The sequence below is a fragment of the Tamandua tetradactyla genome, chromosome 5 (genome assembly GCF_023851605.1).
Source record: "Tamandua tetradactyla isolate mTamTet1 chromosome 5, mTamTet1.pri, whole genome shotgun sequence".
In the NCBI taxonomy this organism is placed as follows: domain Eukaryota; kingdom Metazoa; phylum Chordata; class Mammalia; order Pilosa; family Myrmecophagidae; genus Tamandua; species Tamandua tetradactyla.
The window spans coordinates 70718871-70745547 of record NC_135331.1 but is presented as its reverse complement, the minus strand read 5'-3'; the positions used below and the strand labels follow the sequence as shown (position 1 = coordinate 70745547).

The following is a 26677-nucleotide window of genomic DNA, read 5'->3' as shown; positions in this document are numbered from 1 at the left end:
TCCTGAGAGAAGGTGTCTTCCTCCTGATGCCTTAATTTGCACACTTTCATGGTCTTAGAACTGTCAATCTGTAACCTAATAAATCTCCTTGGTAAAAGCCAGTTCATTTCTTGTATATTGTATTCCAGCAGCTTTAACAAACCAAAACACCCACTTTCAGATTGGATTGTTCTTACTGATGAGCTTTGTTTCTATTATGGTCAGAGAACATATTCTGTATGTTTTCAGTCCTTTTCAATTTGTTGAGGTTTGTCTTATGGTCTATATTGCTGACTTTTCCATGGGCTTGTGAGAAAAGTGTGTATTCTGCCGTTATTGGGTAAAATATTCTATATATGGCAACTAAATTCTTCCTAATTTTCTGTCGAGTAGTCCTAACAATTGGTAAGAGGGAGATATTAAAGTCCCAAACATAATTGTAAGATGATTATTTTTAATGAACATGTTTTCACCTTTAATTGAAAATATAAAAGAAAAAAGCAGTATAAAATTATATACAGTATAAATCTTTATTGAGATACAAAACATGATAAAGTGCAGAAGAAAGTGTGACAAAAATTAATGGCAATTGGATATAATGACAGGATTATGGGTAACTTTCTCTCCCTCATTATATTTTTTTGGTAATTTCCAAAAATAGCATAATAACTTTTAAAATTTATTATGTTGGATAGATGGCATATGTCCTTGTTTGTAGATGTTTGGTAACTCAATTAATGCTACATCTTTGAGATTCACTGTTCTCTCCTAGAGGATCTCCAGGAACCACTCAAAATTTTCTCCCAGGAATATAAAGGGAAAATGCTCACCATGTAATGTAAAAATTAGCAATATCAATCTCGCTAATGATGATTCTAAGCAAAGAAAAATGTGTGGGTGCATTTTAAGAATGGGAATCACAATAAAATATTTAATTTTAATATTTTTCTGCTATTATTATGTTTTGTTATTTTTATTTGTGCTTTTAAACAAAACATTGGAGTCCCTTTGTACCAAATTCTAAAAATAGACAATATTTATCTCATAAAAGAACATTGAGTCATCTAAGAAAAAGTGTTTTATAACGCCAAAGTATAATTACCATCTCACTCTCAGAAAATTATGAATTTTTTAATAAAATATGTTTTTCCTTATAATTTGAGCTCATGATTCTAATGTATTACTGAAATATTTTTAATATGTAACTTCTCTTCACACCGATAACTATACTCATTGGCTGCATTTTCCCTCAAATATTAGGCTTTTAATTGGGCCATACTTTATTCAAAAATATTTTCTTTCCTTTTGAAATAAAAAACTAACACACAATTTTATTCTTTCTAATTCAGATTCTTTTCATTGATACATAAGGTAGTTGCAAAGTGTCCATTTCCTTATTTCCATGACCTTTTTATTTATTTATTTTTGTTGATGCTGTTGTTTCCCATGACCTTTTTTCACTAAGACTTTGTGTATAATTTTAGAAAACTGTGAGTCATACAATGTCATCCTTTCTACATTCAAATAAATTCATGCATCTTTAATGTCCTTCATTTTTGGAGAATTAACTTCTCAATCAGTACATCTCCAAATGTCTGATGGAAATTTTAAACATTAGGAAAATCTACAGAATATTTTTATAATCCTGACACCAGTATTTTATATAGACAGTTTCCATGTGTACTTAGAATTCTACATTTACTTTGGTGTATTTTACAATTTGCCTTATTGCAAAGCCTATTTCAATGATGTACAATTTTGGCAAGAATAAGTAAAATAGACTTTGATAAAACCAGAAACGTCCTCAATCTTCCAGTACTTGACTGATAAATCAAAAGCACCACAAGTATTCATGCAATCTACTCACAGGAGATCTACTCACTGTTTTCGCATTTTAATGAGAATTGGAAAATTATCCTTGGGTTTCACTGTTGTCTTATTGTTTGGTTTTATTGAATATGCCCTTTATTAAAATTGACCACTTTTATTCTTTTACTGGCCTTGAATCTCACAGAAGTGGAGAATATTGCAGACATTAGAACACCAGCCATTTATTCTCCACCTTCCCTCGGCGTTCACAGACAAAGCCTTTAGTACTGTTAAATTCAAACGTCTGGGTTGGCTTCCTCTTGTCACAAAGGGTAGGACTGTCCTCAGAGAAGCAGGAAAGCCACTCCCAAAACGGCCTCCCTGTTCACCCCACAGGAAGTTTACCTGAGAAAGGAGACTCGTCTGCAAAATCACATAAGGGAATAACACAGATAGGAGGGGTCAAGGAATTTGTATTATGTATGATTTGTTTGTTTCATTTTTGTTTGAACACAATTTTGTTTGAAGAATCCAGGAGGTTTAAAGCTTGAAAAAAATGCCTATTTAGAAGATGAAATTGAACAAGTAGGTTTAGAAGGTTAGTGCCATGAGGTATTAAGAAATAAAACTGTGGTTTCTACTCATTCTGTTTTCTACTGATTCGAGCTTTATAAAGAACTGTCACACAGAAACCTTTTTATGGAAATCTGTGTGTTCAGATTTTTTCTGACTCTTCTGGGACCAGATTGGGAGAAGAGGGGAGATACCGTCTCAAGTTGCCATGTTCATACTATAGTGGTGTTTGTTTTCTATTATTGCTACGGTACCTGACACCAGCATAATGCGGTTTGGAGTGGTATTTTAAGGTCTGTTTCGACCACACTGACATTTGTGAGGACCGACTCATAGGAATACGTACTAAATCTGTGTTAAATATTTAATGTTCTTTATAACTAAGTCTATGAAGGTGATCTTTATACAAGCATCCAAAGTTAGCATTGACAGAGGTTACTTCCACTGTAGCCTCCAAAATGGTCTTTGTTGTTATTTTTCAAAATAATAATAATAATAATAGATAGATAGATAGATAGATAGATAGATAGATAGATAGATAGATAGATAGAAGGGCTCTATAGCACCTACTCTTAGAGCTTTTATTAGAGTACAAATAAAAGTTCACTGTCTTTTCTGGATGATAAATTGAGAGGGAGGGGAAGAGAAACTTTTGTATGATCATGTACATACAGTTTTGACGGGAAAAGTATATATAGCTTATAAATCTAAAGAACTCATCATAAGAAACAGATTAATCTGCCAGTGGAAATAGGCAAGGAGTGGAAAACAAGAATTGAAGGTAGAATTAAAAATGGCAAAACTTATGTAAAAAGGGCTACTTAATGTAAATAAAAATGCAAAGGCAGCAAATTCTTTTCTCTGGCATACGGTAGTAGACGTTCAATAAATATTTACCTGAATAAATTAAATACCATTTCCCGTCAAGTTAGAGAAGAATTTTAAAAAGAGGAACCCCAAGAATTGACAGGATATCCAAGTGAAAATGATAGTATTAGGTAACTAACAATTAAAACCACGATAGGGCAGTGTGACAGTGACTCAGTGGTGGAATACTCGCCTGCCATGCTGGACACCTGGGTTTGATTCCCGGTGCCTGCCCATGCCAAAAAAAAAAAACACAATAATTAAACAGAGAGCTCTAGATTCTGGAAACCTAACTTCCCTATAAAACTAAGAAGGGACCTGTGTTTTAGAATAGAACATAGCCCTTCTTCAACACCCATTTAAACTTTTAGAAAGTGTATAATTAACAATATTAATGCAAGTGAAAAGTCAGTCTCAAGATTAATCTATAAAAGAAAAATTAGTTTAAATTATATCATCTAAATAAGGACACAAGACATTTTTTTCTTTATAATACAAAAAAACGTACATTAAGGTTTATGTAAATAAGAATTAACTAAAAACACTACTGTCCTCTGTGAGAAAATGGCCCCAGTATATGCACAGCCAGGAAGTATATAAACCAAAAGAGCTCACTAAATCAAAGGTGGGTTCCTGCTTCCCCCAAGCCTTAATTCCAATGAATAGTGGGAAATTCTGAGGGGGGCAGAAATGGACTGATCTACCGTTGTCCTAATATTGACATTTTTGAATGTTTGGGGTCCTCCAGAAATTTAATTATTTTCTTCATCTCCAGTATATGTATAGTACCCAGAAACCATCGACTTCCTGGAATTTTTATTAAGAATTCCACATTCTTGCCATGTTTTTCATATCCTATGGCCTCTGCCAATAAATTCTAATAAACTTTCACTTCTTTTCTTTAAATAACATCCTAGAGAATATGATTCAGACTCAAATTAATCACCGATCATGTTAATGGCTCCTAAGAGTTTACTTCCGATACCTCTTATTATATTAAATCAAACTTGATAGTGTGCTACAGCATTGCTCAGCTGGGTTTTCATAAAATCACTGGTATTTAATATGATTTATACCTGGTTTTCTGTTAATATCTTTGCTTATTGTGTGCTTTATTTTTAAAAGACATCCTTAGCAAATAGTACTCTTTTAAAATTTATCATGCTTTAAAAAATATTGTACAGGAAGCATTTTACAGTAAAAATGTTCTACTTTTTTTATTATAGTCATATAATAGTAAACAGGAACAATTTGTTTAATTTACAATCAAAATATTAATATTTTACTTGCAGTTTAGAAAAAGTATGTGTACATATATATGTTTTGCCTATTTAAAAGATAAATTGTATGCCAAAAGTATCAGGGAATTTAAAGTTCTATATATTTTTTAAAGCTTTGCAGCAAAGGGGCAGCTCTGGGAAAACCATTTGAAGCATCTGCTGAGAATATAGCAAGCGTGGCAAGTTTCATCGAGACAAAGCTGGTTACATGCTATCTACGGATGAGAAAACCCGACCTTGCCCTGAATCACGCACATAGGTAAGATGAAATACTAATAGCCTTAAGTAAGTACTACCTGTGCCAGCAGAGGGTACACTGTGGGTTTGTACAATCAGCTCCATTTCATTTAAACTTAAAGAAGAAACAAAGCACGTTTATTCAGTACGTGATCAATGTTTCACTAGACAAGCACAGAGACCAAAAGGAGGTCTCCATAGCCTAATGGAAGAAATAGGTACATAAACTACCCTTCTTAAAACAGGGCAAAATACAAAGGCAGATTACCTAGTGGTACAGGGCTGCAGGAAGAAAGGAGAAAGAGAATAAGGTAAGTAAGGGAGATGTAATAAAGAGTAAGGATTTTCAAAGCTGTGGAATGGATGGGGAGAGGTAGAAGAGAATTCTGACTCAAAGCATGAGCAAACACAGAAAGCTTGCGGCATATCTGGTGACAGCATAACTGATTAGAGGGTGCTATCGGTGTTGCGGCTGGCCAAATGCGTGAAACGCTTTATATTTATGTCCTTAAAGTTTCCTTTTCCTATTTCTAGAACTCTGTATTTTCATGTGATTTCATGGCTTCCTAGAATCCCAGGATTTTCCAAGCTCGTGCTCCTTCCACAAAAGTGTACCTATCCTGTGCCTGCCCTCTTTCCTAAATGCCATGCTCTCATCCTGTGTAACAATGAGCTCTAATTGAGATCAGAAATAATTTTGCTATGCCTATCAAATACCTCTTTCCTTGAATTATAGAGCCTCTATCCTTCCCTGCCTGATTTTGAGCAATTTAGCTAAAACATTTATGTTGTCCCATCTCTGATTTCACATTCTGTACAAATGGCAAAACTAATGCCAACATGGAAACATAATGCTTGCTTTGTTAATAACCACCGGGATCCATAAATACGAGTTCCGTTAAAACTCACTATTAAAGTGAGATTTGTACCAATATGGTAAAAGTCATTTGCAATCCCACATCTGCTAGGATGTTAAAGTTCTACCCGAGATTATTCACAGCCCTAAGGAGACCTAGCAGGGGTTTAAGATGAACAAAAAAAAAAAAAAAAGAAAGAAAGAAAGAAAGAGAAACTTTTAAATTCATAGAATAACTTATTTGAAAGAAATTTTCCCACTTAAGGGAACTACAAAACCTAAAAGCAGATTCCCTTTGACACCAAAAGAAAATCCCTCTCTCTATTTCTATTATCTGAAAACATTTTAGGCAACCATAGTTTCCAAATCCAATTTCGGAACAAATATTTTGTCAAAGAATTTTGTTCCATTTCCATTTGAAAGAGGCAGTATTTAAAACATAGCATGCAAATGTAATCAGTGCATCAAGAATATTGAACTTTCCAAGATACTTAAGTGAGCACAATGGGAAAAATATTTGAAATTGGGCTATCCCAGAAAATCAGTAGACATATATGAACAACAACAACTTGAGGTGTATAGAAAGTAATAATATGCCACCTTCTCCATGGCTTTCATTACATGCAAAAGGTGCTGCATGCAATGGCCTACATTTCAAGGAAAATGTCTCCTGGATATCAGAAGGGTTTTGTGGGTTTTCTAATCATTTTTTATTTTTTAAAAAGGATTCTGAATAGTATGGTCATGTCTACATTCTTAAAAATAAGTACTGTGAATGAAGGATCCAAAAATTCCACATAATCCAAATATAGTATCAACAAGATGGTACAACTGCTGAGGATACAAGGATCAGGTTCAATAGGCTCACTATTCAGATATAGAAAGCTTCTGTTTTAAAACTAAAAATGATCTTTCAAGACCAGGACAATTACTGAGGAGAAGATATATAATGGTAAATATTAAAATTATCTTCCCTATTATGTAAAGGTTAACTTTTATGTCCTTTTTAATGTAAAATAATTTCTGCTTGTTTCTAAGTTAATAAGCACTTAGTAGGAAGTGCAATTCGATAGAGGTTAAACGGCCAATTCATATAATTAATAATGTACTAAGTGAAATAAATCATCTTGCTGGACTTGTCAGATTGCAGAACTTCAGATGTCAATGCATAGGATGCTAATATTAAAATATTTTAAAGATCCCTGATTAAAAAACAGTTTGAATTATAATCAATAAATATATTTCTGAAAATAAAAAATAATAAATTACCCAGGATCCTCAGCTTATAGCTTACAACTATTAGTTACACACTGCATGCAGAATTTTCCCTTTGTATTAGTACCATATTGTGGTGGTTGATACTAATCATGGATCAAAATTAAAATGTCCCTTTTTTGCATTTATTTGCATTTGCTGAAGCATCTTTTCTTTAATTTTATGTAAATGTGAGGTCTACTGTATATCTTTAGGAGACACATTAACACTAAAATTAGCTAGAACCGTCCCGTAGCTTTGCTTCTGATAAAATAAATTCCTATTGTTTTGGCATATAGAAGACTAAAGAACCACAACTTTCTGGTTTTACATTCAACAAAGATACATTTCGAAACTGATCATCTACATATTCATTTTAAGAATGATAACAAATGATACAAAGAGCCCTAGAAACAACTATTATTAATGATGGTTTTTCTTTTGTTTCTTCTAATAACATTTCTAAAGTGGAATTTTATCACATCAAAAAGAAAAACATTTTTTATTTCAGCCAAAAGTGATGCCTAAATTCACCTGACAAACATATCAATTCTGTGCTCACTTCATCAGACTAGTGCTGTTGTTTATTGGTAGGTATTTTGAGCATTTCTAAACACTGATTTCTAATTGCTGCTATCTTCTCAAGAGTACTAATCCTGCTTCACTCTTTTCCTATCATATAATTATATTTTGATGTATATAATTGTAAAGATTCTAATGATGCATATCACTTTTTGGCACACTCTCTCTACCTTCAGCTTTTTTATTTCTTTATTTTTGTTGCAGAATTGTGTGCCATAAAGTGACAAACAAGATGAGCATAAAGTCTAAAACATATAAGGGTGGGCCACGGTCACTCAGTAGTCAGAGTTCTTGCTTAACATGCCGGAGACCCAGGTTTGATTTCCAGTGCCTGTCCATGCAAAAAAATAAAATATGTAGGAAAAATTCTATTTAAAAAATTGTTTATAAAGGGCCCATCTACATTCATTTCATTCATTCAACAAATATTTTTGGAATCCCACTGAAAACCTGTTTCTGTGCTAAGCAGGTGGGGAGAGAGTTGTAAACGGGAAAGACATGGTGTTTATATACCTGTAGTAGAGGCAGCAACCGAAAACAAATAAAAAAATGAATATTAGTAAATATATAAGATAGTGTGATAAATTATATGAAGGAAATGTTTCAGAGGCATATCTATAGTATATAGAGTCAGAGCAAAGGGTCTGAAATCTGACCAGTTAGGTTTAGTTTCTGATTCCCCCACTTACTGCTTATCCTGAGTCTTCTTCTTTGTGTAATTGGGTTATAATAAAGGTATCTACTCTACAAGAATTACCTCATTCGGTTTAGTGAAAATTAAATTTAAATGTATGGATTTTTTACTCCAGCCATGAGAGTGATACTGGTACTAGACCTATCTTCCTGCCATAAACAATTAAAAAACTGAACAAAATATTCAAGGCACCTGTTTTCAAGCATTGGACCGCAGTCAGAGTAAGACAGTGATCTTTGGGAGAAGGACAGTACACAGAGTGAGCCCCATACTCTTCTCATCTTTTTGGGTTTTTTTCCCTGCCCTAGTTCAAGGAGTCATAGCTCAGGTTGAAATGTGGGCTTCCTGAGCTGAGGAGGCTGAGATCAGAATAATAGGCTGTAGAAGAAGCTGTAATTTATGGGGAAAGTGGCGAAAAAGATGCAGCTGTACATGGTAAAGAGCAGCAGAAGCCCGCATGGAGATTTGCCACAGGTTCTAGGACAAGGTCTGAGCCATGTCTGTGAGGATTGAGACTCCATGAGGCTAGCAGAGGTTGTCTGCCAAAGGACTGAGTGCTAGGTGCAAATACAGAGGGCCTACTGGATTGGAGAAGTTAGAGTACCAGGTTGGGGAGTTCTCACGAAGCACCGCAGGCATTCAGCTGAAGTTCCAGAAAGGCCATGTTTTAAGAGTGAGATCCACAACCTAGAGAAAAGACCACATACTAGGATTAAGCTCAAAACCGAAATAGACCCACCTCAACAAAGACTAAAATCAAGCTTGACTAGAACTAAAGGATGCACTGTTTAACAGACTGCCAGGGAAAAAAATCGACATGTTTTCAAGGAAAGATATCATAATCCAGCCTTCCTATAAGCAGTCTTCCATAATGTCCAGCATAAAGCAAAATAATAATAAAAATAATAATAATGCACATGTAAAGAAGTAGGAAGAGATTTATAATTAAGAAAAAAAGCAGTAAATAGAAGCAGACCTCAAGATAATACAGATGTAAGAATCAGCAGATTAGGATTTTAAAGCAGCTATGAAAAAATATGTTCAAGAACCTTAAGGTAAAGATCATTCTAATGGATGAAGAAATGGGAATTTCTAGGAAAAAAACAGAGATTATAAGAGAGAAACAAATGGACATTTTTTATTAATGGAAAAAAGCATTAAAAACAAATCAACAGAAATTATCAAATAAGAACAACAAAGAGAAAAAGTGATTTTTAAAATAATTAACCAGTGCCTCAGTGCCCTCCTCATGGATGGTAGCAACAGCCCAACATGCATGTAGCTGAAGACCCCAGTAGAGGGGAAAGAGAGACTGGGACATAAAAAAAAATAGTTGTTAGAAATTTCCAAAATTTGATTTAAAAAAAAGGAAAAAAAGTCAACTCATAAAAAAATCTAGTAAACCCCAATTAGGATAAATACAAAAAGAACAATATGTAGGTACATCTTAATCAAACTTCTAAAATCCCAAAATGAGGGGAAAATCTTAAAGGCAGCCAAAGAAAAAGAACACATTACATACAGGGGACAGATGATTCAAATAACAGTGACTTTTAATCGGACACAATGGAAACCAAAATACAATGAAACAATTTTAAAGGGCAGAAAGAAAAATGCAGTCCAAGCCGGAATTTTGTATCTATATATTTGAAGCAAAAATTTCCTTCAAAAATGAGAGCAAAATAAATACATTAATTCTATAATTGCAATATAGAAAAGTAGATGAGCTGTAATTTTCCTTGTATTGCACCAAAGGCTTGAACTTGAATTCCTGCAACACCACTGACTAGCCTTGACTTTACAAGTCAGTTAATATCTCTTTGCCTCATTCTCTGCATGAGGGATAATTACTACATCCCTAAACAAGGAACAATTACTATATCCCTATAGTTACTATATCCCTTCTTCAACACTTTGGAAAAGGGTCAAATTATATCATAGATGCGAAAACAGTTTACAAAAGGAAAAGTTTCATGCAAATCCTAGAATGAAGATCATCATTATGTTTTATTTTTAAGTGCATCAGATGACCAATCTGAAATTTTACAAAAGTCCTCTTTCCATGAACATGTTAGCCCAAGTTAACACAGTGAGTGATCAATCTGATTCTCATCCACAAAGAGAAAACTATTTTGGTGTTCCTCATGTGGGGACATGTTTTGGGGGGCTGAATTTGTTCATTCTACATGCCAAAATGTTTCCAGACAAGTAGTTTAAAATTGGAATAAGCAAGTATTAATACTAAAATGGAAGAAGTCTGGGAAATGCAGGGAACTGGTGGATTTAACAAAAATATTAAACAATAATTACTCGGGACAAATGGAATACCATTCACATTTCCAAATTTAACCAACACTGTTTTAATGAACTGAAACTGAAACTCATTCCCACTGAATCTGCCTCACTTATGATAAACTATAAAACTGATATTTAATCTGTGTCTTATTCTCAAAGCTGCTTCCTTCAATGTTTCCCCATACTTTTAGTTGTAGGGAACTTGTGTGGGACATCTGGCTTGGAGAAGACACTATATAAGCTGCTACATGTAGGCCTTCGAATAGCAAGAGACAAACTCGAAGCACATCAGGTGTTGGATGATAAAAAAAATATGGCCCCAGATACCCTACTCGTTTTATAGCTCTTACCAGCCAGAGTTTGATATTTTAAATTTTCTCTTTAATCCTTTTCCATGTACAAATCTCTTATTGGATATTCCTGATTTTGCTCTCACTCTAATATATTATTTTAAAAGAGCTTACTATCTTATAAACTTAAGCACTATTCTACTATTTTACTTTTCACAATTCATGAACATATATTTCATGGGGTTATTTTAATGAATATTCCATGTATTTTTCACATCTCTGAAAACATGGTATTAGTCTCAACAAGCATTTTGCAAATCCTACTATTATGCTGTTATTGCTGTATTTATTTTTCCCTCCCTCATTTCCTCCTCTGTTGCTATGGCAAGAAGTCCTCATCTTCATCCTTTCTTGGGCCTATGGCCTATCCTTATTTGTTCATAGAAGTCTGAAGCACAGTCAGATGCTGTTGTAATATCTCTAGTGTTAGAATAAATGCATAGAATGGTGAATATAGGCACTGCCTATAACTTTGCTCATAGGAGATTGCTGCTATAATATGGGCAGCAATGCTGTTCATTGCTATCAGTGGACAGATTACAGATGTTGGGCCTTTTCTAGGTCTCCTGAAGCAAAATAATTTTGTGATTGAATATAAATATTCTTATAATATTACCAATTATTAAGCTTTTGTTAGAAAATACGACTTTGACATTGAAGACAATCGAATTCATGTAGTGTCTGATTTTTGAGTGTTCTAAAATAATGGATTCATATATGAAAGAAGTCAAATAAATAAAGTCACTATATATTAAATTTTTGGGTTTTTTAGACTTAGAATTCCTATCAGCATACCTTATGGAACCTGTTCAGCATAGACAGATTTTGAGAAAATAGTTCTTGGTTTCTGCAGGAAGAAAATAATGTGAGAATAACATAAAGAAGTCACACATAGATAACAAAAAATGTATTTTTATTTTAGGGGAGAAGGCAAAAGGATGGTGGAATACAAGTGAAAATTATTAAAGTGTGCCCCATGTGCCTTTTCACCTTTATACTTACAGTTTTCATTTTCATCTAAATTTTATCTAAATTTTGACTATTTATAGGATAGTCCTCAAACTTTTAGTGTTATGAACTCTTAACATTTTTAAAAATTATTAATCCTAAAGAGTTTTTATTTATGTGTTATAGCTATAAATACTTGCATATTATAAATTTAAATCTAGAAATTAAAATATTTATTTACTCATTTAAAAATAACAATAAACCCATTCCATGTTAATATAAGCTACATATTTTATGATAAATAACTATATTTTCCACAAAAAAAGTATGAGAAAAGTTGTATTGTTTTACATTTTTCAAACCTCTGTAATATCTGGTATAATAAAAGAAAGCTGGCTTATCATATCTGATTCTGCATTTAATCTATTGCAATATATAGTTTTGGTTGAATTTATGAGGAAAATTTAGCCTCACACAAGATATGTAGTTAGACAAAGGAAAGAGAATTTTAATAGCCTTTTCAGTTAATTCTGAATATTCTTATTTGATACTACACAAACATTTAACTAGTGATATTTTCTTAAATATTAATTGCAATGTGGATTCTAAAACTATATCAATGAACTTTTGTACTCTGTTATATTAAAAGCTGTTAGGCTATATTGCACTTTGGATTATTTACCAATGCATCATTTAGTAATATCACACATTGACAAGTAGGAAAATATTGGTTCACTGTCTTATACAGGTTTTCAAATGTTAACACATTTCATTATTCAATAGTACTGAAAAAAACTGCACTTATTAACATCACCAATATCATCAGAAATGTTTGTAAGAAGGGACAGCATTTAAGCTCACAATGACAGGTAGAAGTTTTCCAAAATTCTAATTTTTGCTTGAAGGCTCAAACTTTTATCACTGGCAATAAATGCTTTCAGTTGCGTTCCCTTTAGTGACAGACACACTTATTTCATTTACAAGAAAATATCTGCCAAATACCAATCCTGATAACCATAGTTTTTCTATCAGTTGTTCTTCTATGTATAAGATGGTATTTCAGGGAAACAGCAGCTAGCTCAGCTTGCAATTAAACGATGGTACAAGGACCCAGTGCTTTCCCTTAGGAAAGTCATCATCTTTTGGTATGCAGAGGTGCTTTATGCATCTTGTCCATTTTGCCACACCAAATATTAAAAAGACATGTTCTCAAAGGTTGGGATCTTTTTTAATCAATTTTTCTGCTTCATTGAGAACCTCTTATATAAATCTTTTTTTTTTTTTTTTGGCAAATGCATATAGTGGTGAATAATCAATGACAACTAGAACTGTTAGGTATCATTTGTTTGATTCCTCCGAAGGAGTCAGAGGTTTTACCCACCATGACTTTTTTTTTTCATTTAAAAATTTTTTTATTTTGAAATATTTTCAGTTATAGGACCGTTGCAAAAATAATACCAGCTCTACACAGAGAATTGGAACCCAGCCCATTGACTTAATTATTTTAAAGACTAAGTCAAAACACCACCACCTCCAGGCTTTCTTCCCTCCCATCACAGCCATGTAGAAAGAAATCATCCTTTCCATGTTTATGTATGCATATCCTACCCCTCCATAGTTTTGCCCTAGCTCACTATTTTACTATATTTATTTATTCATGTGTTCTTCATCCCCACAATAATACTGAGTCTTGAGGGCAAGACCATATTTTATTAAGCACCTTGCGTAGACTTAATAAATATTTATCGATTAAATGAATACATAACAAAGACCATCAAATGATATAGGCAATCATCCGAGCATCTGATTTATAAAAGAAGCAACAAAATTTTAAGTGACATAAAATATCATTTTTAAAACAGCACCAAAAAGTGAGTGCATTTAATAACACTCAATTGGCTCATAAAAGTATGTTTAATGAGCTGGTAACAGAGAAAGTCAGTCAAAGGAAGGCAGAGAAACTTTGTTGGTAAGACTAGAATCGAGGGGCTCCATAATCACCTGGCATCCGTTTGACGTTGTACCTATGGTTAGAAATGTGCATGATAGGAACTCCAGGGATCTTTGGGATTCTTCACCTAAGGTTCTGGTCAACCACGGCTACAGTGCAACACTGTGCCGAGTTATCTTCTGTACTAAGCAGTCATCTGCTTAGGTTCCTTTGTGTGTGCATCATAGCCTTTCAAATCTTGGATCCTCAGTGATCCTTAGAGCCACTAGATACTTCTGTCCCAATTTCTCGATTTCAGCCACTACACAGTCAGTTATACAAGGGATACATATCTTGGCATACAAACAGTCCATCATTGACTACACTAAATCCAGTTTGGCTTTAATGGAAAAGTTGATAAAGTTGGTATCGACCAGAATGTGGTAAGTTGGACCCAGCTGTATTATATTGGAAGAATAAACAGGAAAGGGTGTTGGGGCACTTGTCTTTCCTTGAGTGCATGGGGATCTTTCTTTTCTTTCTTTTTAGGTTATAATCTGTCCTTTTATTTAGGCCTCTGATCTCTTTGAAACTAAGCATTCGCTTCTTGGTTGCATACTTCCTTGTTTTCTTTTGCTTCCACACTTTCACGTCGCGCTCTCATTCTTATTCCCACAATGACTTTTACAACATCTGTGAACATGTCAACAAAGTGAAAAAGGAAAATAGCATTTTACTGTTATTGTGAAAATAATTTTGACCTTGTAAGCCCCTGAAAGTGTCTGGAGAACCTCAGATCACACTTTGAGAACCACTAAACTAGTTCATAGCATTCTTAGTATCCTCCCAGGTATTGTATCTCTCATCTTTGTTCAGAATAGTTGTAATGATTGTCTTCTTTAAAAATATTTTGACCATGTACTTGCTTTGTAATCCTTGAAATGTTAGTAATTTCTTTTATAAAATTAAAATCCTTTAACTAATGAGCAGCCCATTAATAGTTTTCTGCCTTTCACGCTGGTCGATGTATTCCTGAAGCCAAGAAAATTTACAAGGCAGTTTTTCCTACGGCTAACCATCCTCTCTCACCAAATCATTTTTGCACCACTCCTTCAGTTTGCATTTTCTTCCTCTCTTCCCTAAATTTGACAATTTCAAAATGCAACTCAAAACTCCTTCCTTCTGGAACTCTTCTCAAATTAGTCCCTTCCCAGTCCCACATTTTCTAATCATTGCAGACCCCATACCCAAAACTTTTTTTTTTTCATAGTCTTTAAATATATTCCACAATTAACTATAGTTTGTTTGTTTCTTCCAGCTTATGTATGTATTCTTAACATTTTTCACACTTGTGTTGGTATTTGTATTTAAGAGCTGATCCCTTAGTATCCTACAGAGTTTTCTAAACAAAAGAAACAAATAAATGCAGTTTCATTATGTTCACAGAAATGGCAGCACTTCTAAAAACATCCGAAATAGGTAGTATTCTTTCCAAGGGAATGTGCTATAACACTTTATTTTGCACAAGTCACACTCAATACATTGAGCCAAAGAAGAGAGGATGTCAAAATGGGAAATTTAGACATCTTTGACAATACAAAAAAATTAATAATGGGTAGGGTTTTTGTTTGGGACAATGGAAAAGTTTTGTTATTGAATGATGCTGATGGTAATACAACATTGTGAACATAATTAGTGCCAATAAATTGTTTGCTTGAGAATGGTTGAATAGGAAATTTCAGGTTGTAAATATGTTAACACAATCTTTTAAAAAAAAAGAGAAACCAAAGAAGAGATGGCAGTTAAATGCAATATATGATATTAGACTGGATCTAATGATGAAGGAGAAAATGCTAATAAGAGCATTATTGGAACAACTGAAAAATTGTAATATAGACTGTGTGCTTTATATCCATTTGAAATTTATTTAACTTGATAACTATACATACTGGTTACATAAGTGACTATCATTGTTCCTAGGAAATAAAAACAGAAGTATTAGTGTTAAAGGAGCATGGTGTAGGCAATCTCCTCTCAGATATTTAGAAAATAAATAGAAGATAAAAAGAAGATCATATGTAATAGGTACATATAATAAAACATAGATACATAGAATGATATAACAAAGGAAATGTAGCAAACTTTTAAAAACTATCTGGGTGTCTTGTTAGGGGGTGTGTTGGATTTCTGTGTATTGTTTTTGCATTGTCTTTACAATTTTCCTACAAGTTTGAAACTATTTCAAATTAAAATGTTTTATAAAAAGTTAATAAACTTTATCAAAATTTTGCTAAGGGAGAGAGTATAGGATTTCCCTGTCTCCTTGGTTTTGGTAAAAAAAAAAAAAAAAAGAAGAATTAATAACTTAGAAAATCCCCTTATGTATTTCAGAGAAACCATTACCATTCTCATTGATAATACTAGTAATTATTAGACATTCTTAATTGCAGTCACTTTGAGAAATGGTAATTTGATCAATAGCTAAATGCTGAATCCAACATTCAGAGCTATTCCCATATCAAAGTACATATCCATATCAAATCATGGCTTTAAACTTGCAAACAATAATATATAATCTAAGGGTTTAGCTAGGATGGGCATAAATACAATGCTCAATGTTGTACAACCCCACTAATTCTGTTAAATGAACAAAAGAGACACAAAGACAATTGTCAGAAATTTTAATGCTTCCTAAAGCATAGGAGTTATATTCATTATTTAGTTCTGATAGAGGGGATCCAAGATGCTTTACAGGAGGTAAAACATTGTTATCTGGATGTCATTCCTTAGTCCTCAAACCAAAGTATCATGATGTTAATATGAGCATCTTTAATGCATGAATATATAAAAATGTTTGTTGATGTACTTGAAAAGCTCTCTAATTCTCAGATCCTGAAAGAAATAAGTATCTCACTCCATTACCTAGTAAAGATATATGGCAGAATCTGCTATAATTTATTTGGGTTCATATTAAAGATTCGTGCCTAATTACCATTTTGAATGGAGCATAAAAATCATAAAATGCAGGTAGACATTTATTTCTATGCAATAAGGCTACTCAAAATATTGGTTTAAGTATGTATTTACTTTTCTGGCTCTTTTCTTTAGAACTGTACAGTGTCTGGAATTTAACTGACAGTAATTGTTGCTGAATGCATCAGAACCTGTTCTGGTAGGTTAGAACAGAAGGGATTTATTAATTGTGCTTTTCAAAGTAATAATTCTAGAATGCATCCCACCAAGTAATACAGAGAATACAAAAAACATGTGCTATTTGACACATTGTTCTTGAGCCAGCACGACTATTTCACCTTCCTCCCCCTCAATATTACAAAGACAGATGAGTAATGCTTTATGTCTACATCTTTGGTTTTTGAATCTTGATAGCTTTTCTACAAGAGAGTTGATAGCTGGTATTTGGTTTCGAGACCCTAAAGAAAAGATAATAGTGCCTACACTGTGTTATTTTTTAAGAGAAAATGTCAAGAACAAAAAATGAAAATGTCAAAAGATAGGTTGATATACTGTATTCCTTAAAATCTGTTTTGTCGGGAGAACTGACCAAGTAATTTACTAACAGCTTTTACTGGACAGCCTTTGGATTACAATGTAGATGAAAAATAAATAGAAATCATTTTATGTTTACCCCATCTAGGCAGAAAAAAAAATGAGAAGACATAATTACAGTTTTAAAATGGGGGGGGGAGTTCAGGTTTTAGAATTAGAAAAATGATTTTGTATTGGGAAATTTTTTTCAAAATCTCTACTTACCTATCTCTCTCTAAATCTGATTATTACATAAACTGCCTTTGATGCCTGATCACAGCTGCATACTGGTCAAGATTATGTGATTGTTTTAATCTGACGTTCAACTGGTATAGATACACAACAGTCAGTGGAGAAAGGCCCTTGCTATGTTAACGTCATTAGAAATGTAGAACCCACTGGTGAATTTTAGACAAGATTAGATTCTCTTCTTGGCTCCTGAGAAGTGTGTCATGCAGCCACTTCAGTATTATTGCTTTATTTCATAAACATTTATTGAGTGCCTATTGTGTGCCAGACGTTTGCTAAGATTTACACATATAAAGATAAATAATATTGGTGAGCATTACATTTCTTTATGAAGAGGACTTCAGTGGATAAAGAATAATAAGTAAAAATATCAAAGACATGTAGAGAATTAGAAATGTTCTCAAATTCACTCTTAAGAACGCATATTACTGCACATTTCAAAGGGTCCAATAGAGTGGTATCATAAGTACTTTTGGTGGTTACTGATGGATGTTAATTGATGCTACTAATTTTGATGATGAATATGGAAGTCTTAAAGCCCTAGATGACCTCCTTATTTCTTGGTATTGATGACCCATTAACTTTTTTATTTGAATCTTTTAGTCCTCATTCTATTTTTCTAAATAAGATAATCTCATACTCAAATTCTAAAGTAAAGTATACTTAAACGTAGATCCTGACCATTCTTTAATGTGAATTTATTATTAGTTTTATGAAGAAGAAAGAAAATATAACATCTTTCTGACTACGTATTTTTCAATAATTTGCAACAATAGAGCAAATGATTTTAAATATTCATCCCACTGATTCTTGGCCACATAGAAAATAAAGTTTGTATTGCTTACTCAACATAATTGCATAATTTAATATTTCTACATATGTATAATTAATTGTAATTGGGAATCAGAACATCAGAGATGATATTTGAGATACTCCCCTGTTTGACTTCTGTTCAAAGACTTTCTGTTATGCTGTGCACATGATGGGATCTCAAGAAATGCTTGAAAATGACTTCTTATTGTTTCTCTACTACTGTTACTGTTTCATCAGAGCTATATGCTTTACTTTATTATGATCTACTATAATTTTCTTATTTTAGAAGCCAATACCTTTAATTCTAATTTTATGCACTAATAACTTTATAAAATAGTTTCATTTCTCCCATGTAAATGAAATTGGGTCATTATATTTTTCTGTCAGCCTGTCAATGTAAGATATTTAAAGTGAGTATGTGAATTTTTCCATTCCTTTCAATAAACGGAGGATTTTTATACTTTATTTTAGCTTTTGGGTCTAATCATTAATTTTCTATAGTGCCCCAAGTGACCAAAGAAGAAATAGTCACTGAGATTTCACTGCATCCCCAAGTAGTGTTAGTACAATTGTATAAGTTTTCTTTCCATTTCCGTATCTTCCACCACCCCCAAACTGGTGGTTGCTAGTCTGAGGTTTGGCATTACACCAACACTCCTTTTTTAAAGAGGCTCAGAGAAGAAAGCACATGAAAGACTTACTAATTGTCCTTTTAACCTGATGCTGTGGACACTGATGGATTATCAGTCAACTTCGGATAAGCTGATCCTTCTGATTATACTAGAAGAAATATTTGTTCTTCTCCTGAGCAACTGACTTGTTTAAAAAAGATAATCTGTTCCTCTTTCCATTAGCTAACAGCAAACCTAAAGGAAAATGTGTAGTCCATCTTAACTAATCTTTTAGGATCTTATGATACATATTTTGTGTGCTAACCTCAGGCTTTGTTTTAACTCCCCTACTTTTCATCTTGCTTTTCTCATTCAGTTCATCTTACTTTGATTTAATATCATATGTATTTTACAAGCTGACTCAAACCCTTGCTAAAATAGAATATCAATAGATAGCAATGTAACCACTTACTCTTCACTATTCAGCATCCTGGTATTTTCCTACATCCTAAATTTTTTGTACCTTGCTGAGAACCCTTTTTTATTCATTAATGGGAATAGTGCTTACATGCCTGAGCAAAAGGTAGCTATGTCGGCAAAAAAATTCTCCATGGGTCTCCAGTATTTCCGCAGGTCTAATGAACAAGACACTCACTGCCCTTTGTTCTGGACTATCTTTTCAAAGATGTTAATATGGTAAAGAACCTTGGAAAGTAGAGAGTTTTTCTCTAGAGAGAAAGGCAAATTGGTTTACAGCCTTGGAAAGTGGCAATAGTGTCTACCTCTAGAGTAAAGGACAGTATGCTTACAGCCCATTGTAAAAGATTCACATCCCCTAAGCTCAGAATTCCTCTCATGTAAGGTAACCTACTACAAATGAAGATGTCATCTGACCTGTTTTGACTCTCCAGGGAACCAGTACAAAAAAAAGACTGATAATCTGGCTATTGCTACTATTATAAATAATAAACTGACCTTTGTCTCTGACTCTGGAGGCTCATATCTCCTAGCAGTATTCACGAAACTATAGCAGGATAACTTGCTAGCTTGCAAGTAGGGGAAAATCTCAGACCATACACAGTTCTTGAAATTGTTTTATAAGCAATTTTTGAGAATATGCTTGAAAGTTATCTAACCTAATTTCCTACTCAGTAAGAATTTCTTCTGTACATCCTGACAGATAACCTTCTAAATATTACTTAAGTGCTTGCAGTAAAAGGAAACTGTTTGTAAAGCCTATTGCACCATTGATTATTAGGTCCTTCCTTTTATTAAATTGAGCTACTGTTTTTTGTCTGGCTTATCTGGTACAATAAATACAATATTTATTCCATTTTCTACATCACAGATCTTTGTATTTGCAAGTACTTACTAGGTATGCCAGTATGAAACTATTATATATCCCAGAAAAGAGATTTTTTAATCCTGATCCAATCAAGTGGGACACTATTTCTTTTAATCCTGATTCAAAATTCTAGGGTGGAACTTTTAATTAGATTATCTCCACAGAGAGGTGATATACCCAATTATAGATGTGACCTTTTGATTAGATGGAAATAAGACACCATCTATTCAAGTTGGGTCTTGATTAATTTACTAGAGTCCTTTAAAAGGGGAAACATTTTAGAGACACTTCAGACACAGATACAGGCAAATGTAGATGCAGACACTTGGAGAACAGTTGCTTCAGAGCTGACAAAGACCTGAATGTTTGGGGATACTTGGAGTGCCAACAGAAAGAGTAGCTGCCTACACACAGGCAGAGCCCAGAAGATGTCACCATGTGCCTTCTCATGCGATGCTAAGCAAGCCAGAACCCAGAGCTGTGTCCCAGAGATGCTAAGTGAAGGCCCACTGACATGTAGAGAGGAAACCACTGGCATCAGAATCTGGAAGCAATGGAACCAGGAACAAGGACCAGCAGATGCCAGCCACATGCCTTCTGGATGCCAGCTGGATAGAGGTGTTCCATATGCCATCAGTCTTTCTTGAGTGAAAGTAATCTCTTGTTGGTGCCTTAATTTAAACATTTTTTACAACCTTTGAACTGTAAACTTGTAACTAATAAATTCTCTTTATAAAAGCCATTCCATTTCTGGTATAATGCATTCCATCAGCTTAACAAACTAATATGCTAGGTCCCCCACTAATGTTAGCTTGCTTTCTAAATATATCATTCCATGCCATATTCTTCATACAGTATGTCCTCCATACTCATCTGATACTCTAGTGACACTTCAATATGGTGATGATTCTCAAAGATGCTCAGAGCTACAGATGAATTCAAGAGACTATATGGATAGAGCACAGTTCCATTAAAATGTCATTTCTTTCTATTATTTTGACATAATATCTTGCTTATTTAACATAAAATTTTATGTACAGTTTTTGTAGCTATATCATATTGTCATATCACATTTAGCTGTATAGAGCTAAAATATTGACACCTTTTCCACCTGACCAAACTTACCATGACTGTATTTGTAAAACTTATTTTTAAAATCTATAACATAAGCTTTTTATCTTTAACCAAGGCAGATAATTTTGAATTTTGTTTCTGCCATCAGTGATATTGATTTCTTGTTATGTAAAATTTATACCAACTGAAAAATTTATTGGAATCCTTTCAATTTCTTAATCTTAGTCACTAATGGAAATATTGTCCACATAAAAGGCTAAGGACATAACCATTATTTTCCTTCCATCATAATAACCAGATCATACTTCAGTAGTCATTGATTAGTTAATCAACTAGTTGTAAACTACTGACTAATGCTATTATCCAGCATAAATATCATTGTCTTATCCATAAAGATATCATGTTTTTATAAAATAAAATAATCCATGTTCCTAGCATCCTTTGGTAACATCACTAGATTTCAAGTAATGTCAGCACTTTACTAGGACAGTAAGAAGGATGTGGTTTCACAAGGATAAATCAATGCTAATTAAGTTCACTAAATAAAGAGAACTAGATTTAGGCATCTGACCTGAATAAGAAATTGCTTTCCTGAGCTCTATCCTCATACAAAACACAACTTTAAACCACTGGGCAAGTGAGCATAAACATTTTCATTGACAGTAGTCAGGCAAACATCCATGGCTTCTGGTGAAGAAGTAGAATGAAAACACATCTGTCTCTGGGGAAGAAGTAGGAACACATCTGTCTCCAGAACACAGTAAATTTTAACTGCCACTAAAGGAAAGCTAAATCATAAATCCTAGGGGAGAAGTAAGAATATCTTTAGGGCCCAGGAACAGTACCAACGAGAGTTCTCCTGTCATTCTGTAATGGAAAGAAAATTCTCCAACCTGAGATCAACCACATATTCAAGGCAGTTTGGCTGCTATGGGGAAGAGCTTTAGAAGGAGGAAAGAGAGAGAGAATGAGGCAGAAGTAATAGGCAATAAATTTCAAAATTTAAAGAGAAACAAAAAGCACAGATCCCAAAAGCCCAGAGTTCTTTAAGAGAATAAAAACAAAATAACACACCACAAAACTTCACACTGGATTACAATAAGGTAAAGGAAAGAAATGACATTCATACAGATTGTAAAGAAAGAAATATGCCTATCTTTATTTGCAGAAAACATACTCATCTATATAGAATATCCCAAGGTATCTATGGAAAAGCTTTTAGAACTAAGTGAGCTTAATAATGTTGAAGGATACAAGATCAGCGCACCAAAATCAATATGTTTCTATAAATTAGCAATGAACAACTGGAAATTGAAATTTAAATGTCATTAACAATTACAATATTAACAAAAATATAAAATATAGAACATTACCCCACTCCTCATACCAAAGCTGTCAGGGTTCTCTAGGAAAACAGAACCAACAGGAGCTATCTGTAAATATGAGTCTGTATAAAAGTGTTTTATGCAACTGTGAGGATGCCTGAGTTCAAATTCTTCAGTACAGGCTGTGAGCCAACAATTCCAATGAAGGTCTTCAATGAACTCCCCAGGAGAAGCTGGCCAGCTGAAGCAGAGTCAGAGATTCTCTTCTCTGACTCCTCCTTTTAAGTCTCCAGCTGATTAGATTAAAGCATTGCAGAAGGCATTCCTCTTAGCCAACTTCAGATAATAGTCAACCATAGATGATATCCATGTGCTGATGATTTAAGTCCACAGCAACAACTGGGCACCATTACCTGGCCAAGTTGACACCTGAACCTAACTATCACATGTCCACTCCCTCAACTTGACAGCTATATGCATCACCTTAAACCATACTTAATCTCTAAATAGAAAACAATAACAGACATATTTTTCACCTAACAATGCTCATCTGTCCTGCAAACAAAGCACTAAGTCTTTCCAGAATAGGGTGCAAGTCCTTGGGCAATGTTCATTCTTAAACTTGATATCCTATAACTTAAATATTATAACATGAATGATACAATTTATGATAAAGTAGAAAGGAAAATAGAGATATTTACTTTATATACAAATACAAACATACTCAAAACAAGGAAGAAATATTTGTTCCATTACAGTCTTCATTCTGTAACTAATCACTTGGTCATAATTCATATTTATCACTACCTTCTTCCACTACCTATTTCGTGTTCCCTTTACCCTCAGCAAGCACCTCAGGGTAAAGTGGCCATGGTTCTTTGCACAGAGGAGAGACTCAAACTTCATTTTTGAAGTTGTCCTGCCTGGATTGGATTGTTGCATTTTTCCACTGATTTTAATTAAAGGGCATGTTGTACTAAGAGATGCCATAGGGGATCTCCTGCATTCCAGGAAATCTCTTCTTTACTTCCATAGTGTAGTTGCAGTCCTATTTCCTCTTGATAGTCAGGATCAATCACCCCAGCCAGTACAGTAATTCCCTTCTTTGCCTATTGATTCAGAACATAAGAAGCCCAAAGTTGCCAGGTGGCAGTCTTAACTTCCATCTCAATGGAATCACTATTTGTGTCTCCTTGTGAAAGTACTCTTCTTTCTGGAGCTAAGACTGGTAGACCTGCAGAGCTCAAGGTTGCAGGGACAGGAAGCAAACATTTTCCTAGTGGATCATTAGGGGCAATAGTAAACGGTGCCACTCCTGTTTCCAACCCCTTGATTCCTGGACCCATGAATTCCATCAATGGGAGAAACAGCATCATTGCATGAATGTTGATTCAGAGCCTCCTGGAGAACATTACCACATTGCCACTTAGTTGATACTGTAATTGAGTCTTCAAAAGGTCTATCGTTCCATCAATCCAGCTATTTCAGAATGATGGAGAATATGGTAAGACCAGAGAATTCCATGAGCATGTGTGCATTTCCACACTTCTATGCTGTGAACTGGATTCCTTGATCAGAAACAATGCTGTGTGGAATACCATGATGGTGGATAAGGCATTCTGTAAGTCCACAGATGGTAGTTTTGGCAGAAGTAATGTGCACAGGTAAAGCAAACCATTATCCAGAGTATGTGTCTATTCCAATTAGAACAAACTGATGCCCCTTCCAAGATGGAAGTGGTCCAGTGTAACCAACCTGCCACTAGGTAGCAGTCTGGTCACATCTGGGAAAAGTGTTGAGTATGGGTCTCTGCTGCTGGCAGAGACATTCTGCAGCAATGTCAGACATTTAGCAAATGTCTGTTGCCAGGTCAGCCTTGGTGAGTGGAAGTCCATGTATGGGGCTTAGCATCATCCTTAACCCCATGACCACTTTGTTATGAACCCTTTAGGAAATGACAAGAGTGGCTGGGGAAAGAGCCTGACTGACATCCACAAAACAGGTCATCTTATCCACTTGATTATTAAAAACTTTCTCTGCTGAAGTCACCCTTTGTTGTGCACTCACATGGGCTACAAATATCTTCATGTTTTGTATCCAGTCAGAAAGGTCTATCCACATACCTCTCCCCCAGACCTCTTTGTCACCAATCTTCCAATCATGCTCCTTCCAAGTCCCTGACCATCCAGCCAAACCATTAGCAACAGCCCATGAGTCAGTATACAAACACACCTCCCACCAGTTCTCTTTCCAAGTGAAATGAACAACAAGGTACACTGCTTGAAGTTCTGCCCACTAGGAGGATTTTCTCTCATCACTGTCTTTCAGGGGTATCCCAGAGAGGGGCTGCAGTGCTGCAAATGTCCACTTTCAGGTGGTACCAGCATATTGTGCAGAACCATGTGTAAACCTGGCCTAGGTTTTCTCTTCTTTAGTCAACTGACTGTAAGGAACTCCCAAGAAGCCATATCTCTGGACTGGGAAAGAGAAGATAATGTGGCAGGAGTGGGGGCCATGAGCATTTGGGCCACTTCCTCATATAACTTATTTATGCCTTCAGGAGCTGCTTGAGCCCTATCTTGCATATACCATTTCCATTTTTGATGGAATGCTGCTGTGCACACCCAACTTTATGGCTCGGTGGGTCAGAAATCCAAAAGGACTGCATTGTGATTCTCTTATAGGGGACTGCCAAAGGCTCCAGAAAGCATCTGTTTGCCACTGATACTTCCACCGCTATTAGATCTGCTGGATCATATGGTCCAAGTGGCAGAGCAGCTTGCACAGCAGCCTGGACCTGTTGCAAAACCTACTCTTGTGTTGGTCCCCACTCAAAACTATCAGTTTTTCTAGTCACTCAGTAAATGGGCTGGAGAAGCACACCCAAATGAGGAAAATGTTGTCTACAAATCCAAAAAGACCAACTAGGCACTGACCCTCTTTTTCTGTTCATAGAAGGGGCTAGATGCAACAGCTTATCTTTCACCTTAGAAGGGATATCTCAACATGCCCCTTACCACTGAACACCTAGAAACTTCACTGAGGTGACAGTCCCTGTATTTCAGGTGGGTTTATTGCCCATCCCCTAACATGCAAATGCCTTACCAATAAATCCTGAGTAGTTGCTACTTCTTTCTCACTAGGTACACTCAACACCATATCACCAATATAATGGACCAATGTGATGTCTTGTGGGAGGGAAAAATGATAAAGGTCCCTGCTGACACGATTATGACATAGAACTGGAGAGTTGATATCCCTCTGAGGTAGGATAGTGACAGTATACTGCTGGAATTGCCAGGTAAAAGCAAACTGATTTTGGTGGTCCTTACTGACAGCTATTGAGAAAAAAAGCATTTGCTAGATCAGTAGCTGCATTGTTGATACCAGGGGATGTATTGATTTGCTCAAGCAATGATATCACATCTGGAACAGCACCTGAAATTGAAGTCAACACTTGGTTAAGTTTATGATAATCCACTGTCATCCTTCAAGATCCCTCTGTTTTCTGCACAAGACAGTTAGGAGAATTGATGGTGATGTGGTGGGAATCACCACCCCTGTATTCTTCAAGTCCTTAAGGGTGGCACTAATCTCTGCGATCCCTCCTGGAATCTGATATTGCTTCTGATTTACTTTTGTGCTAGGTAGGAGCAGTTCTAGTGGCTCCCATTTGGCTTTTCTTATCACAACAGCCTTTACTTCACAAGTCAGAGAACCAATGTAGGGATTCTGCCAGTTGCTGAGTATGTTTATTCCAATTATGTATTCCAGAACTGGGGAAATCACTACAGAATAGTTCCAAGGATCCATTGAATAAATCTAACAAAATTTGTACAAGATATTTATGCAGAAAGCCATAAAACAATGATAAGAGAAATTCATTAAAGCCTGTTAGAGAGATATACCATGGTTACTTATCAGAAGACTCAAGATGTTAAGATGTTACTGCCGCCCAAATTGATCTAAAGATTTCCCAAACTCACAGCAGTCATTTTTGTGGAAAATGACAAGCTAACTTCTAAAACTTAAATAGAAAAGCAAGGAATTTTAAAAAGCA

The 26677-nt window shown here is 34.7% G+C and overlaps 1 protein-coding gene and 1 pseudogene across 3 annotated transcripts in view; one reads left to right on the top strand and one right to left on the bottom strand.

Annotated features, from left to right (window-relative positions):
• Positions 1-26677, top strand: part of SPATA16 (spermatogenesis associated 16) — a 271504-nt gene that overhangs the window by 84016 nt on the left and 160811 nt on the right. For all 3 annotated transcript variants that reach the window (XM_077161061.1, XM_077161062.1, XM_077161063.1), the window contains one exon: positions 4622-4767. In XM_077161061.1, the coding sequence (XP_077017176.1) occupies positions 4622-4767 (146 nt within the window). The remainder of the gene's footprint in view (positions 1-4621; positions 4768-26677) is intronic.
• Positions 13700-15625, bottom strand: LOC143682177 (rRNA-processing protein FCF1 homolog pseudogene; annotated as a pseudogene).